At 35.2% G+C, this 16,568-nt stretch overlaps 1 protein-coding gene across 1 annotated transcript; it reads right to left on the bottom strand.

Annotated features, from left to right (window-relative positions):
• Positions 1 to 1,462: 1,462 nt before the first annotated feature.
• On the bottom strand, positions 1,463 to 15,311 carry LOC108952013 (succinate-semialdehyde dehydrogenase, mitochondrial-like). The gene is made up of 21 exons (XM_065184782.1): positions 15,151 to 15,311; positions 14,554 to 14,667; positions 13,275 to 13,374; positions 11,835 to 11,883; positions 11,167 to 11,254; positions 10,952 to 11,062; positions 8,736 to 8,798; positions 8,496 to 8,606; positions 6,653 to 6,718; positions 6,496 to 6,573; positions 6,141 to 6,218; positions 4,790 to 4,856; positions 3,791 to 3,876; positions 3,520 to 3,552; positions 3,343 to 3,375; positions 2,770 to 2,870; positions 2,507 to 2,592; positions 2,223 to 2,329; positions 2,045 to 2,122; positions 1,875 to 1,959; positions 1,463 to 1,770 (listed from the first exon to the last, which is right to left on the bottom strand). The coding sequence occupies exons 1-20, from the start codon at positions 15,253 to 15,255 to the stop codon at positions 1,921 to 1,923; spliced, it is 1,593 nt and encodes a 530-aa protein (XP_065040854.1). The 5' UTR covers positions 15,256 to 15,311; the 3' UTR covers positions 1,463 to 1,770; positions 1,875 to 1,920.
• Between the last annotated feature and the right edge of the window lie 1,257 nt (positions 15,312 to 16,568).

The raw sequence follows: 16,568 nt of genomic DNA, 5'->3' as shown, positions 1-16,568 counted from the left end.
CTTTTTATGCTATGTTTTTTTGTTATCAGATTAGAAAAGCACAATTTATACCTTGATGCTTTTGTCTTTGGCTTTGAAGTACAAGTTTCTATGTTTTTGTCTGATTTGAGTGTGTTCGATATCCTCACATAAAAGTTAGCAGATGACTTTTGTCTCATTTTTCTTTCTTTAGTACTGCATTATTTCTTGTCTTTAGTGCAACATCGTTATTGATTATATCCACTGAAGAGGTTGCGGTGTGCTGTCCAATGGTAACAGTTCTGCTGGGAAAATGGAAGGGTATATAACGCATATGCTTGATACTTCGAATAAATAACTTTTCACATAGTGTACATGCTGTCATGCACACAAGTATAAAAAAAATGTCCTATTCTTTGCATAGCCTTCTTGTTTTATTGCGCCATTCATATGCATGACAAGGAATAGCCTGCCTGATACAACAAAAGTCAATTTTCTCTTAATCAGGGATAGGGGGTGCATCAAACATCAACTCTTGGAAAAATAGCATGATTCTTTGACTTAGAATAAATAGTGGACCATGTTCTTAAGCATACAAATAATCTACAACAATATTGTATGCATATTTATATAGGAAGATACATGTATATACATTTCTGTATACATGCATATATATATATATATATATATATATATATATATATATATATATATATATATATATATATGTATATATAGCGCGTTGGTTATTTGCCATGGGTGTTGGCGCTCAATGGACGCGCACTGCTTACGGATAGATGGAGAAGCAGGTTAGAGGAAGCCACAACAATGCTGAAAGGGTGGATCGATATGGAAGCATGCGGTCGAAGCATTGCAGTCTACATATAGAAGTGAAACGACAAGGAGAGAAGAGATGGTGGTTGGCCTTCTCATGCGGGGGGAATGTCAACCTCCTCCTGCGCGGGGTCACAAAAGAAGCAGCCCATGCAATGGACTCTCCAGTAGCCTTTCCCGGTACAATCATTAAAGCAGTTGTCATGTAGGTTGCAGTCGACTGCATAACCGGAGGATGCAACCACCAAGAGGAGCAGGCACAGCGCTAGCACCACCATGTTCCGGGACACCGTCGCCATATTCGACCGATCTCTACCTTCCTTGTTCCCGCCTCTTCTCCCTCTCCCTTTATATACGTCTCTTTTTCTCCTTCCACACTATTGCGCTGTCTAGCTATTCTGGGCGTTCTCCATTTCGGGACTGCTCGTTAGTTGGAATCTGACTATATATATATACATATATATATACTTTTCTCTCTTTCTCTCTCCACACTATTGACTTTTGGTTAATATGTACACATATGTATACGTATACATATATGTATACACATATAAAATTTTGCAAAAAAAAAGTGGGCACAGTTAACTTTTGGTTTTGGTTTGTATCCACCAATTCCGGCATTGTTGGAAAAAAAATGTTCTATAATAGCAGAAATCAAATCAAGATAATCTGTTGTAACCATGTCTAGGCATTTAGCGTTTGATGAGAAATTATTACACAGCGGTGGAGAGGGAAGCGAGGGGAAGGGGGAAGGACGGTTGGGTAGTAAGGAGAGAGGGGGAGTGATGCAGGGAGCCGATGTCCACGTCGCTCTTATGGCGTAGGAGATTTAACAACATTCCATGGACCATGTAGTTCGAGTCAGAAATACAAAAACGACTAGCTGAAAACGACCGTCGAAATAACTCAGAAACGACAAATTGGTCTCTTATTCTGATTTCTCCTAACACTTCGAGCAGACCATCATTTCAAATATGCCTAAGTATGTCAACCCAAAAAAAGAAAAAAGAAAGTCAGCAATGTGAAATTATTGACAAAAACCAGACTTCTAGGACTTGCAAATCTTGGAACTGATAACTTACCTCCAGAGCCGACTGGGGTGGTCAATTATTAGCTCTACCAGTATTTCTAAGTCCCCTTCAAGTTACCCAAGCACACATATTTAATCTACAAAGACACGGGGGGCGTACATATCTCAATGCAGGAGAAAATATTATAAATACGAGATTTTTTTTTTTTTTGTTCGACTTACTTCCAAGTATTCATCCATCCCATATTTTGAACCTTCTCTTCCGAGACCAGACTGCTTAAATCCTCCAAACGGTGCAACCTTTACCGTGGAACAAAAAACAGATCAAAAATTAAATTAAACAAAATAACAAAAAAAAAAAAAAAGAAACGAAGAAACATTTGTGAAGCAGAAGCATTACCTCGGTGGATATTAGTCCTTCGTTAACTCCCACAAGTCCATACTCGAGAGCTTCAGATACACGCCAAGAACGAGGCATGCTGGTAGTAAATATGTAAGCAGCTAAACCTGTATAGGTAATGATTCCACCAAAAGCCAAAATAAATAAACAAGGGTTGTGTATTGATTGCATGTAGCACATAATTTCTACTCTTACCTTTCAAGTGTGAAATTCTTAACCAAGAAAACAAGTAATGAAAATCAGCAACCTGGGAAAGAACTACAAAGTAAATAATAGCAAATAACCTGCATTTGTGTCATTAGCCATCTGAATAGCTTCTTCTTCAGTTTTAAAACGCATAAGTGGTGCAACTGGGCCGAACACTTCTTGCCTGTGCACGTTTTTAAAAAGTTCACACATTAATGCTACTTATATCACTCGTGAGAACGAGCTTAATGACTCAAATAACCACCAAAATGACAAGTTAAAAAAGCCTTTCTGACTGTGAGCTTTCCAAGTTCAATTGCCATAAAACAGTCACCAATGTGAGTTAAAGAATAGATCGTACCGAGATATTAGCATCTCCTTATTGACATTGCCAAGAACAGTAGGCTCATAAAATGTCATGCCTAGGCTGTGCCTCTTTCCTCCAGTCACTACATCTGCTCCCTGTACAAAGATTACAGTTATGGATATCAGTGATATAGTAAAGCCAGTTTTGTGCCAATACTCAAACCTAAGTGATACTGGAGCCAATCCAGTTTCGATACCACAGATGAACCAAATATTTCTGACCTAAAAGATATCTCTTTACAATTGAAAAGACTTACCATATAAGTGAATGTATATAATAAGAATCAAATCTTACAACTAAATGTGCGCAATAGGTGAGCATTATAATATCAATAACATATAAAAGCATCCAAAATGTTTATCTAATTGGAATAGGCAGTAAATCATATATAGCCTCCTAGACAAAGTATGAAATTCCTGATTGTCTCATAGTGTGCTGCTGTGCTGCATCCACATCATTAATAGAGTGAACTTTTAAGTACAAAGCACAAAACATCATGAAATGTTACAATATGCTGGTGTTATTAATTAGAAATACATGACTATCCACACTCTTGACCAAAATTACCTTTGCAGTAGCGTCTTGGACCATTGTTTCGACCTACAAAATGAAAGGTCCATGAAAACCAGAATCTCATCACAACTAAATTTTACACAAATCAGCAACAAAGAATAACTTTACCGCAGAGATAACCTTACAACAAACTACCTAGATACTAATTTCTAGGAAAAGAAAATTAACCACCTTTTCTAAAGCAGCTTCATTAATCAACGGACCCTGTGAAAGAAACACAACTTTCAAGATCGTGTTTTAAGATAACCATAGAGATATAAACAAAATACTCAAAATTCCTTAAAAAATAAAAATCATAAAACTGATATTATGACAGTAACATTGCTATCATAATATCAAGTATCAATAAAATATAGTTTCCCAATGAATATAAATTAACACTCTACTATGCCAATCAACGGATCAATTCAAGTGAAAAGGATGAAAAAGCAGAAGCTAATACCTGAACAGTACCTTCTATAAGGCCATTGCCAACTTGCAAAGCCTGAACCGCCTTTGCAAAAGCATTAGCAAATTTTTCATAAATACCTGCACAGAATGGAATTATAAACTTGTGAGAGGATAAGTATGAGGCACATAAAAGAGATGACAAAGTTTCGACTATATAAATGCAGTCATCCACCACTCAACAAACTTCAAGTGCAACAAGGAGAAGAAAAAACATAAAGGTTTGTAGTAAAACCAATGAGGATGATTAAACAAAACAAAGCAATTTTTATAAAACAAGGATTACAAAGTATATGGCATCTGCAAGGGTTGACAGTTGACACCTTCTCAATGCTAGTAGAATAGCAGCTTACTCAATATGATCTGGCTTGCATCTGGATACCCACAAAAGCCTTTTAATCTAAGATTGACTTTTAGAAAAACTTTGGTTTTTGTTCACACAATACTCATAAGAAAGACTGTCGATTTGCAGATTGTTTGGTAAGTTATCTTCTATAATTTTCCATTACAACAATAAGTCTCTTGACACTAACCAGTCAACAAATACATTAGGTTCTTTTATAACTCAGAAGATTTAAACCCAAGGATCCACAAAATGTAAAATTAATCTACCAAATGATATTCAACATTTTCATAGCGTTGACTCTGACTTCTATATGTTAGATTCAAAAGAACCTCCAAGTGCAGAGACAACCCACCAAACAGCATGTAGAAATTGTTAATTAACCTAGAATGATCCAAAAAGGATATCATCAATTCAACATATTTTATTGCACCAAAATATCATCAATTACCTCTGCAGATAGATTCTTTTTTATATTTTGCTCTGGATCTTGAAGTGTCCATTTCCTTTACTATTTTTGGATACAACAGACTATTTAAATAAATTTTGTGAAAACTTGACGCTTATGCATATTTATTACAAGATATTTATAATTACAGCTGCAACTAAGTCCAAATGCATAGTTGCAAATAAAGTCAATGGAATCCGTACCTTCTTGCACAAGTATTCTGTTTGCACAAACACATGTTTGCCCACTGTTCCGAAACTTTGCTGCAAGCTGCAAATGGAAATGATAACATCAGAAATAATTCCAAAATCAGCTTGAATCTGTTATGCAAAGTTTTCTGTATATTAAGATTATCCATCAATTGCTATCCACTGTAAACAGTAAAATGATATCATTGGACAACTATTTTTGGATAAAGCTACAAGCTTTGATGCACACTTAATCTATATTAGTAACAGTTGAAGATTCAGTCAAACATGCAAGTTTGCGCCAAAAGTATTTCAACCGTTAAACAAATAGGATATTTAAAATGAAAATCCATCAGCTATTTAAGAAAGGCATAAGATCACCTCCTACTGATAGAAAAACCCAAAACAAAACCCTCTTTGTTTGAGAAAAAATTATGTGCACACCTGTTTGATCCACTCATGTTCTAATGGAATTTATAATATGGATTCAGCTATCCTCAATATCAGTTTCTGACAGCACCATCAAGCATGTAGAGATGCTTGTCATTTCTCTTGATAATTCAACATTTGCACTAACTAAAAACTAAAAGGCAATTTCTTTGCTTTTGGGAAAAAGCTTAAACAATTAGCCTGCTACCATTTCTTCAGGATTTGAAGGTATATCGTAGTGTATGAATAAGAACACAACAACATTAAATCGTAAGGCTCCAATTCGGACTTGAAGTTTATAATGTTAAAAACATTGTGAAAGACAACATGTCTACACTAAGTACCAAAAAACAGATACTGCATCGTGAAGCAAAGATTTTGTAAGAGTCTATCAAAACGACAAAGAGGGCTACTTAAACAACAAGGTTCACAGATCAGGAATCAGCTTTTGAGTCATAAGGAATCTAGGTGAGGAAATGTTAGGCATAAGACCTGCCCAAAATGGATGACTGGTTTTGATTGGACACAAGAAAATTTATCCTAGCCTACGCTAGTAAACAACTGGATTTAGGAAGCAGTCTTGAATCAGTTAGCATCTCGTCGCAAATGCTATCTTATATTACAGTTCAAAGAGAAAAACAGGGATATCCCAAGTAGTAGTAGTTTTATAAACTCAACAAGTTGGAAAAATTAAGCTAGTTTTCAGCATGTGTAAAACAGCTAAGAGGACAATCTAATCTTTATATGGATTTATCAATTACCTCTATTCAATGAAGAGATTAACATAACATCAAGAGGGGAATACTTTCTGTGAGGATCATGATGCAGTCAGATAGAATTCAGTTTGTGATTATGTGAGAAGGAAAACCACCAATGCATATATGAGTAAATGGATAAAGAGATCAGAAATATATAGGCAATAGCAAGATTGGCTTACACTGCCCTTTACTGCCACATCCAGATCTGCATCATCAAACACAATGCAAGGTGCATTTCCACCAAGTTCCAAGGATATCTGAAAAAAGATTAATATTTCATATGAAACTCGAACAACCATGAAGATTTTCTAGTTCCAAATCAAGAAAAAATAAAGAAAAATCAAACTATTTATTTGAACTACTTTAGTTAAAATGGGGATATAATGGCTTTAGCCAAGATAAGATAATATAAAGCATCCAACTCTTGATATATTTAATATACCCTTTCTACTCATATATTCTATACATTTGTATAATCATGAGATTAACTTGTGTGTGCATAACTTCTCACCAAGAAATTTTTTGAGGGCATACCTTCTTAACAGTACTCGCTGACCCTGCCATTAACTTTTTACCAACAGCTGTTGATCCAGTGAATGTTATCTTCCTTACCTATAAAAAAGTAAAATTTATTATAACATCATCTGTTTCTGGAAAAATTAAAGGTAAATATAAAGCAATAAGTAAGAACCTGTGTGCTTTCTAGCAGAGTATCGCCAATATCAGACGCATTGCCCATCACAACGTTCAGTGCACCCTGAATAATGGGAAAAGGTAAGAACAATATTAGCATGGTATAAGTGTGACATTTACAAATTGACAAAAAACAGAAGATGCTAAAACTGCATATGTATTGTTTCTGTTAGAAAGAATAATGTTGAAGCATGCTCATGAACAGAAAAGGCTAAATTGGAGAAGCAGCTGAATCAAATTTGTCAAAAAAGACCATCTTCCACACAAGTGAACAAAAAACTTCTATTCACTGCACAGATAAAAAAATTGCTTTTCAATGTTCAGAGCTACTGAGCATGCTTAATGGAGACACCAAACAAGAAACAGAATGCAAGTAAAGAATTAGAAAGTTCATGAGAAGGTCATCAATTTAGACTTACAAGTAGGGTATTATGAGCTATAGGAGCAATAAAACCCTTATGTGCTAATTGTAACTGAATGGAGAATAACCCTATTAAGAAAAAAGTAGCATATTCTTCAGTACATTGTATAACTGATCAACATCAGACCTAAATAATACTCCATCTCAGTTGAGACATGATTCATAATGGCCATGAAGCAGATTCAACAGTGTTTGGGTCTCTCATTGACATACTACAAGGCCACATTTTGTTGCATGGACAAAAATAACTTCAATAGCTTACTTTCTGCTATGGAGTTCCAGAACAACTGAATTAACTAAGCATGCTTTGCCATCCGTTAGTTTATTTCCCAACACGATATACTCTTCTGAAGTACTTAAAAATACTTAAAAAATTAGAAATATCCAAATGTCAGAGTAGAGAAAAGAATAAACAAGTAAGATATAGGGAAAACAAGGTCATGAACTATTATCCCACAACCAGAAGAAGCAGACAAAAAGAAGAAACAGAATGCTGTATTTCCATGTAGTTACTCATATTTTGCATATTTTCCATAAGGATACAGCTAATCATGTGATGCAACAGGACTCATGAAACAGATTGCAAAAGATATCTTGGAGCTCAGGTAGACGTATTCAGACACAAAAGTCCAAAAGCAGCACATTTTGTGAATGGAGACACCTGCCCATCTGCGTAGAGAGACATGAAAATGCACGATTGCATTGCCTTATATGCATACATAAAAGGAATATGTATCAATTAAGCATTTATATCCTGCCTAGTTTTAAGTATTGGCACATAGATACAGAGAATTATTGTTTCCAATGTGTAGATGTATGCCAGTGTTGGTAGTCACAGTTTTCTTTTGGTGCTCATCACATGTTTGTTTACTCGAAATGGAAGCCTGCTACAAGGATCCATCAAAGGTATCAACTAAACAACAGCTTTAAAATCAGCACTCGAAACCTTTGCATCAAATAGCTGGGAAAATGACAATACCTCTAATGGCCCTGGTGCCATCATGCTCTTCCAAAACTTATTTGGCTAAGTTTCGGAACATTGCTTGGCTGAATCTAGAAAACTAATATACATGATTACAAATGAAGATAATACATTCATCTTTTACGTCATGAACTGCTTGCAATAATTCAGATGCTTCTTTAACAAACCCACTTAAGATAACCCTGAAAACCACTACCTTCCCAGTGCATCCTCTTGTTTCCCCCAAAACAACTCTACCAATGTGATCTCATTTAATACTTGGTGTTACAAACATCATTCACTTCAGCCCAAATCTCAAGTTTCAAGTTTTGAGTCACACCCCCTAGATCCTCAACTTCTAAAACAAATTAACAAGAAAAAAAGCAACTTCTGAGAATAATAGAAGAATTGCAAAAGAAAGAATAAATAGAAGAAAAGAAATAAAAAGGAGAAACTTACTGGTGGTATGCCAGCTTGAAGAGCAAGCTCAGCTGCAGCTAGTGCAGTCAAAGGTGTATACTCTGATGGCTTGACAACAACCGTGCAACCACAAGCCAATGCTGGCCCAACCTGACACATCACAAAGCAGGAAGTTCTTTTTTTTTCTGATGCAAGTCAGATGCAAGAATTGCATGCTTTTTATAGGCTGGTATAATAAATTCACCATGTCATGATGTCAATCTATTAGCTAACATTTACCTTCCGGGTAATCATGGCTAAAGGAAAGTTCCAGGGTGTAATTGCTCCAACTACTCCAACAGGCTGCAAGAGACATTAAACATCAAATACCATGGTTTCCTAAAAGAAAGATATTTATCTTTATGAAGCTAATATTTATAGCATTGTAGAGGCAAACTGCAAATGAACAATCACATGTACTTACAAAAGGGAATAGTTTGTATCATGGTCTAAAATACTGATTTGACCAATATGTACCAACTAGTATTTCAACAGTCCAACCATGCACTGGCATAAGAACACATGGCAATGTGTTGCTTAGTAACCATTCAATTAATTATTTTTTTTAGTGGTACCATGCACCAGACAGTATATATCGGTACATCATCCAATAACTTGGTACCTTACTAGTCTGACCCCTTCTAAACCTGGTATCAGATTGATATTCAAAACCATTATTCAGATTTATATGACATTTTGCCAGTATCATCGTGAAGATGTTCTCATAAGCAACTTTTAAAGACAATAGGATAACATAAGAAACAAACATATGCCACTGGTAGAGCAGTTATTAGTTTCTGTTGATATTGTTCAACACTCCATTGGAAGGAAGATGTGTAATCAACGTAGCAAGCAAACTTACCTTGAAAAATGCCCTAGATAAAAGTGATATATAGAATCAGGAAACTGGTGAATGTTATGTGGCAGTATTACTAGTCTTTATATAGAATGAAAGTCACTCATCGGCATTTTCTTGTTTGAAAAAACCCATTCAGTCATACTAGTCTATACCACTGTTGTTAGCAGCCATTGTGCTTGGATGCATACCCCAAATTTTTCACTACTCCCCAATCATAAATATTTCACATGCACTTACTAAAGATATAGATCTAATAAATAAATTATCCTAATATAATATTTTTAAGCAACTCTAAAGAATGCTTATGGCTTTGTTGTGTTAGGTCAATGTCAGTCCTAATCCCGGATGAAAAAGGTGAAGGGTTGCATTAGGTCACTGACAACCAGCATAAAACTATCCGGATCTCCTAAATATGGATCTTAAGTTCGGACTTACTGTTTTGTTGTTATTGTCGTCATCTAAAGCATGCTACCCTTATTTCTCCACCTTTGCCAAATATGACTATTACTCTAAAATCCCAAAGACCTTACTATTTTATTGTCAAAATTTTACATTTTCAATTTAGCAAAACAGCTTTTAAATAATTATCATGGTGAAGTACCCAAGATATTTGCTTTCTAACAACTTACAGCCTATAACATGTAACAACCATCTAATAAGAATGACACATAGAAAAGTCTTTATACGTTTTATGAAAAAAATGCAGATTTTGTGTCTTGTTCTACTAAACAGAATTTGAATAAGAGCTACTGAAATCGATCATTTTAATATTTAGTATCCACAAGTTACTGTGTCATTGATGTAACAAGATGTCCATGCCCAATGACATGGAGAACATGACAGCAAGCACGAAGCCTATGCTCACATAGTACTTTGCTGGAAAAGACTATTGCATTCTGCTTTGATGACCATCAAATACCATCTAACATGGCTTAGTGAGACTAACAAATGCATTCCTTGAATGTTTCAATATGCAATATACCATAATATGCAGTACACAATATGATAAAATCCAACTATGAATAGAGAATCATATTAAATTTTGGTGATCATGCCAATGAAATCATCTCAAGTCACACTCAAAAGTTTGGTTAATGTTGCTCAATGATAAATGAGCTTTCAGATGACAGATTCTTTTGGTTATTATACTATATGTTAGCAGCAGGTTCGGGTGTGGCAGCCACAGCCTTAACCTTCACAAGATGCATAAGTAAGCTTATAAAACATTATAATATTTAGATTCTACAGACTACATACCGGAGGCAACAAGTTTCTAAGAGATTCCAGAGGGCTAGAGCCAAAAAATAATAATCTGTACATGAAAGGAGACAGCTGCTAGAATGTCTTTAAAGTGAGCATTGTGAAACCTTAATGAAGATCTTGACATGCCCATATGCTCATGGATACTCGGAGATTAAAAAAAAAATGGTAAATACTAAAAACAACTGAAATAATCAAAATATTGGAGACAACAACAAAGTTATAGAATTATATATGTATGGCTACTAGAAGCTGATTTGTTATGTTTTTGAGCAGCAAGGTTCAGGAACAGCTAATATGAAACCAAAAAAATCAAATATGGTAATCAAGTAGTTGCCTGCTTTAAAACAAACAACCGACGATCATCAATTGTGGGAGCAATTATGTCACCATATATGCGTTTAGCTTCCTCAGCAAAAAACTCAATAAATGCAGCCCCATAAGAAACCTGCAAAGAAGTTCATAAGCACAATTAATTTTTATCTTGAATAGGAAACAATATATGACAAAAGCTATTTTAAGTACAACTTCAAACAGAAGTCATTTTGATACCTCACCCAGTGACTCCTTTAGAGGCTTTCCTTGTTCCAATGTTATAAGTAATGCAAGATCCTCTTTATGGGAAATAATTAAATCATACCTTCAGAAATATTTAAGGTGAAAGAGTTACAGTAAAGTAAATAAGGCTGAAAAACAAGAAATTCGATTTAGTATATTCAATTGAAGCACCTAATGTTCAAAAGAAAATGCTAAAACAGAAACAATGACTTACAAATAAAATTCATTCTGAATGTATAACTCAAAAAGAGATGAAAACTTTCCCAATAACTCTCACATTCAGCAGCAAAAATCACAGATAGAACTACCACATTATCCTTACGGTGAGTGGCTCACATTTGTAGAAGCAACACCCTTTAATTTCAATTGGATAAGTCACACAGAATAAGAGCTGGACGTTAAAAGTTTTTAAAACTGATTTTTCAATGTCATGGGTTCTAACAACAAATCAACAAAACATCTAAAAGTTGTTTAAATAAAAGGTCCCGCAAATTAGCAAAGTGCAGTTAAAGAAATAACATTGATCACTACAAACGAACATGATAACTTTCTTGTGAGCATAGCAATATTAACATTGAGCAATACACCACTGCCAAGGACAACTTATACGAAAAAAATAGTACACATGAAAGCCTGTTGTAATTGATCAAATTCAATGGTACCATTTCCTTAGACACTTGCTCCGTTCACTTGCAGTGAGTTTGCTCCAAGCTGTGAAAAGAAAAACATCATAACAAACATATAATGTTAAAAGAATACCTGAAAATGCCACAATAGACATTCTAAAGACAGTCCTTTAAACAAGCAAATCAATGAGTTTTTCATAAGCAGTTGGTAATTAATAATTAGTGATATCTGTCTGACAAGTTTACAGAAAAAGATTGGATGGAATGAACGATATTAAAAACTAATTCATTCATATGCTCAAAGGAGCAAGAAGTGATAAAGAAAACAAACTAAAAAAACTCATTGGAAGAAAATAACGACAGATTAACATATGAAAAGTTAACAAGACCAAATATTACTTTATGTGTTCATTTAAAACCTAGTTAAGTTAGATAGATTTGGCATAATATGATTCAAATGACTTGCAATTAGCCAATCGATCGAAGCAGATTTGTTGGATTAGGACTCAATAGTCTATGATCTTCCAAATTTAGTGAATAAAGTCAGTAATTCTTTATTATGATTTTTGAGAATACTACACCATAATCAAAGTATATAAATCTGGGAAGTCGAAACAAATATTATACCTCCCTAGGACATTAAGTAACAACCACAATCTATATAAAAGGGATTGTATCTAATTTAATGAAGGCTTCAATAATAGGTGGTCAATCCATGCATGTGCAACAAACCAGGCTATTATAGTTCTGTTTCAGGACTCCATAACTGGACAAGAGTCATTTACATTTTCCCATGATAGGGGCATCAATAGATCTAGCTATATGTAGGCATCAATAAAGATAAAAAGTAAAAGATTTCATACATACATACATACATATATATTTTAAATATATATGTGTGTGTGTGTGTGTATATATATATATATATATATATAGAGAGAGAGAGAGAGAGAGAGAGAGAGAGAGAGAGATGCAGCATTTTTATATTTTCTGTATATTAATCAACTGAGACTAGGAGTGGGATGTTTAAAATCTGTAATGAGGCATCATAAGCCTCTTTGATGCATCACTCAATAGGACTCCTTATTTTTCTTTCAATTTGGTCATGGCAGGCTACTTAGCTGTTTTGATTTAGAGGAGACTACATTAGGAAGAAATCCAGGAACTAAGAGTAAACTTTTGACACCTAGTGTTAAAGGCCAAAGAAGAAAATGCAGACTAAGGTGCACATAGTCCATATGGCTTTTAGTTAGAAAAGTCAATATTAGCAACATCTGAGAATGGCAAATTGCACTAGCCAGCCAATTTTTGCAATACAAGCCAATATTAACCCACCATCCACACCAATCTTTCAACCAATCTGAATGTCCTATGCACACCCAACTAATGGCTTGACATCATGATCATCACAGAAACTAATAGCTTGACATCAACAAATGGAAAAATCAAATATTAATCAGCTTCCATATTTCTTACAAGAAAATGTATTATATGCAGAGGATATTGCATTGGTAGTCTCATTCCTGCCCATGCATGGAACACTTGCAATGACATCCCCAGTAGCAGGATTTTGCACCTACAAAATAACAAATGGTAAGTAATATCCTCCTACCCTACGCCTTTCTTTGTATGTTTGTTATTTTTCATCCAAAGTTTCAGTGAGGGTGAATAATGACAACCATCAATTGATAAGCTATTGAACAAAATACTGTCAGTTTTGCAACATCAATAATTGCCTTTCCCAAACAAAGAAATGGAATACAAAAATCTTTACTTCTACTATCCCATACAGAACTGGATTTTCTTGCTAAATGTACAAAAAAATGAACAATACTATCATTTGAAAGCCGTTTTGTTTCTAATAGATTTTTTAAATTACTTATATGAAAGAGGTCAAACCTGATATATTAATCTGGTCGATATGATCCAGTTGGATGATAAGTGCATGCTTATTGCCGTATTCAACTAGATGGAATTGCCATTGTCTAATTCTATAAATATATGTTATAATATCAATGTTAGTCCCTGACGAAATCATAGTTCTTCAGGTGAACCTAACTGAAGATGTTGAATAACAAAGGATGCTACTTCTGCAGTTAAGGTTTAGTAGGGCTATCTGTTAGGTTTAGTAGGTTTGGTAGTGCCATTCAACTAGATGGAATTGCCATTGTATAATTCTATAAATACATGGTATAATATCAATGTTAGTTCCTGACGAAATCATAGTTCTTCAGGTGAACCTAACTGAAGACGTTGAATCACAAAGGATGCTACTTCTGCAGTTAAGGTTTAGTAGGGGCTATCTGTCCAACCAAACATTATATCTTGTTGTACAACATTTTTGGCGGAGCATTTCATGGACTCCTTTAAATTTTGTTATAGTTCGACTTTTAAAGAGGAAACATATGAATTATATAATAACATTGGTGAATCCGTAGGATTTGAACATATTCATTTAAATAAGAAAAAAAAAATCGAATCATTCCGTTCCAGTATAAGTGCATTGTATTCCATTAATCTCCTTAATCTCAATCTTAAGCTTCGCCATAAATTAGAAGCCATAATATCTGACCAAGATGTACAATTCTAGATTCCAGTATGGTTTTCCTGTTCTATTTCTCGTAATCAATACTCTAACTGTGTCCGTAGTGAATTACCACAACTAAAATACTATTTAGATGCATCAAACTTGAAGAAGAAATCAAGAACACCGTCCACAGGTCAGAAACAAAACGAAGTACGCCTCGAGAGATACCTGAATGGTCTTGCCATCGTAGGCATCGATCCACTTCCCACCGATAAGCCCCTGAGTCCTCAACAATCCCGATTCCTTCAGTCGATCAACGGTAGCCTGCGGTTCCACGCTAATCTGGCCACCAGAGAAAACCCCAAGATTCAGACCTTATCAAGAACCGAAACCACAGAGGCAAGACTGGAGACAAGGAAAGGTCCCTTCAAGAATTGAAACCACGATGCAAGACGGATGACGAGGGAAGGTCACTTTCAAGAATCGAAGCGAGAGGAAAGATCCCTCCAGGAATCGAAACCAGAGGGCACGATCGAAGACGAAATGAAACGCGAAAGAAGGCCGAGAGCGGGGGGCAAGACGAAAGACGAGATGAGAAATACCCGATCAAGAATCGAAACAAGAGGGCAAGATCGAAGACGAAGCGAAGCGCGAAAGAAGAAAGGCCGAGAGCGGGGGGCCACACGAAAGACAAGATAACAAATATCCGATCAAGAATCGAAACCAGAGGGAAAGATCGAAGACGAAGAAAGACTGATCCGAAACGAGCGAGAGGGGTCGCCGAGATCAGTAGAAACAGCGTCGAGGAGAAGCGTGAAAGCTTGCCTGGCGGCAGAGAAGCCGGAAGGGGGAGGCAAAGTAGCGGCCGAGTAGCCCCGCGCGGCGCATCGCCATCGGGCTTGGTTGTGTCGCGAGAGAAAAGCAAGCCATTCTAAGGTCTCCTCCCACTCGCTTCTTCAACCGAGTGGCGATGGTCGATAACGACGTTCCAATTTTACATATATGCCCCTCATAAATTCCATATGTACTCTTTATATATATATATATATATATATATATATATATATATATATATATATGATAAAAGCCATGGGAAGAGACAAAGTGGATGAGAAGGCATCCATGTCTTGTAGTGTCACATGCAATATATATATATATATATATATATATATATATATATATATATCAGTAGTTGATTTGATTTTAAGCAAAAAAAAATTGCATAGAAAAACAAAATGATTGTAGATTTTATCATTATTTTTCTGTCATTGATGGATTGGTTACATTATAATTTACTATTGGAAAATTTCACTTAACCCAAATGATCATTTTTCATATTGGATTGACCTGCAAACCACAAAGAAGTGATTGATTCCTAGTGCACATTAATTGTACTACAGAAGATACAGTTGAATTATCCACAACATAGCAGTGTAATTGACAGCAGGAATTTTTGATGAGATATAAAAAGTGGATACAGATACATACATGTATGCTTCCAAGGACTTTTGTTTTTGCCTGTAAATATATTTGATACTAAACATAAAACAAAAGAATTATATCATTAATTTGCAAGATAAGACTTTGTTGATCAAAGATGGAGAGTTGTGCATGATTTTTCACAAAGTAGTAGTTCTATCATATATATGACTGTTATATATGGTTGTGCATGAATCATACATATCCTCTCATGGTCCTTTCAAAGATTAATAGGTAAATCACTGGTTTTGAAGGAACATATATAAGTAATTTTTTGCTATTATAACCAAGTAAAGGGAACTTGAAGATGATGATGCTTTTGTATCAAGCTGTGTGTGAGATAAAGAGTTATCTACAACTTCTTTTAGAAACATGTAATAAGCATAAGAGAACCTTTTGAATAATGAATGAATGACATGTAAAGAGGGACTTGGGTTCCACTTTGATAAGGTAAGCCATGTGGTTGTGCTGAAAAAGATGGACATGTATGAGAGGAAAAGTCTCAGTTCTTTAAGGGCACATTTAAAAGCATTTTGTTCTACTTCTTTATCCTTCACCACTTTGTTTAGGGCAGTTGGAAGGCTGTGCATTATCTACTTAGGAAATGGATGATAAGGAAAATACATGTAAATGATACATAAATAATTGGTTAAGAGGTATATACACCTTACTCGCCACATGAACAGGAAAGAGAATGCACCAAGTTCCTCTTTTTTCTGGTTCGATTGTGATCCATTCCTTGGCATGGTAATGGTCACTTTGGG

The sequence above is a fragment of the Musa acuminata genome, chromosome BXJ1-5 (genome assembly GCF_036884655.1).
Source record: "Musa acuminata AAA Group cultivar baxijiao chromosome BXJ1-5, Cavendish_Baxijiao_AAA, whole genome shotgun sequence".
NCBI lineage: Eukaryota > Viridiplantae > Streptophyta > Magnoliopsida > Zingiberales > Musaceae > Musa > Musa acuminata.
The sequence above is the reverse complement of the archived record's forward strand: the minus strand, read 5'-3'. Positions and strand labels throughout refer to the sequence as shown.

Bases quoted from the DNA above. Each gene is read 5' to 3' on its own strand.
- LOC108952013 (XM_065184782.1), bottom strand. From the start codon at position 15,255: ATGGCTTGCTTTTCTCTCGCGACACAACCAAGCCCGATGGCGATGCGC. The intron at 3,376-3,519 runs GTGGTTAATTTT...TTCATTTTGTAG, and splicing joins ATGAAGCTGCTTTAGAAAAG to GTCGAAACAATGGTCCAAGA. The intron at 2,123-2,222 runs GTAATGCTTCTG...TCCACGGTAAAG, and splicing joins AAGGACTAATATCCACCGAG to GTTGCACCGTTTGGAGGATT.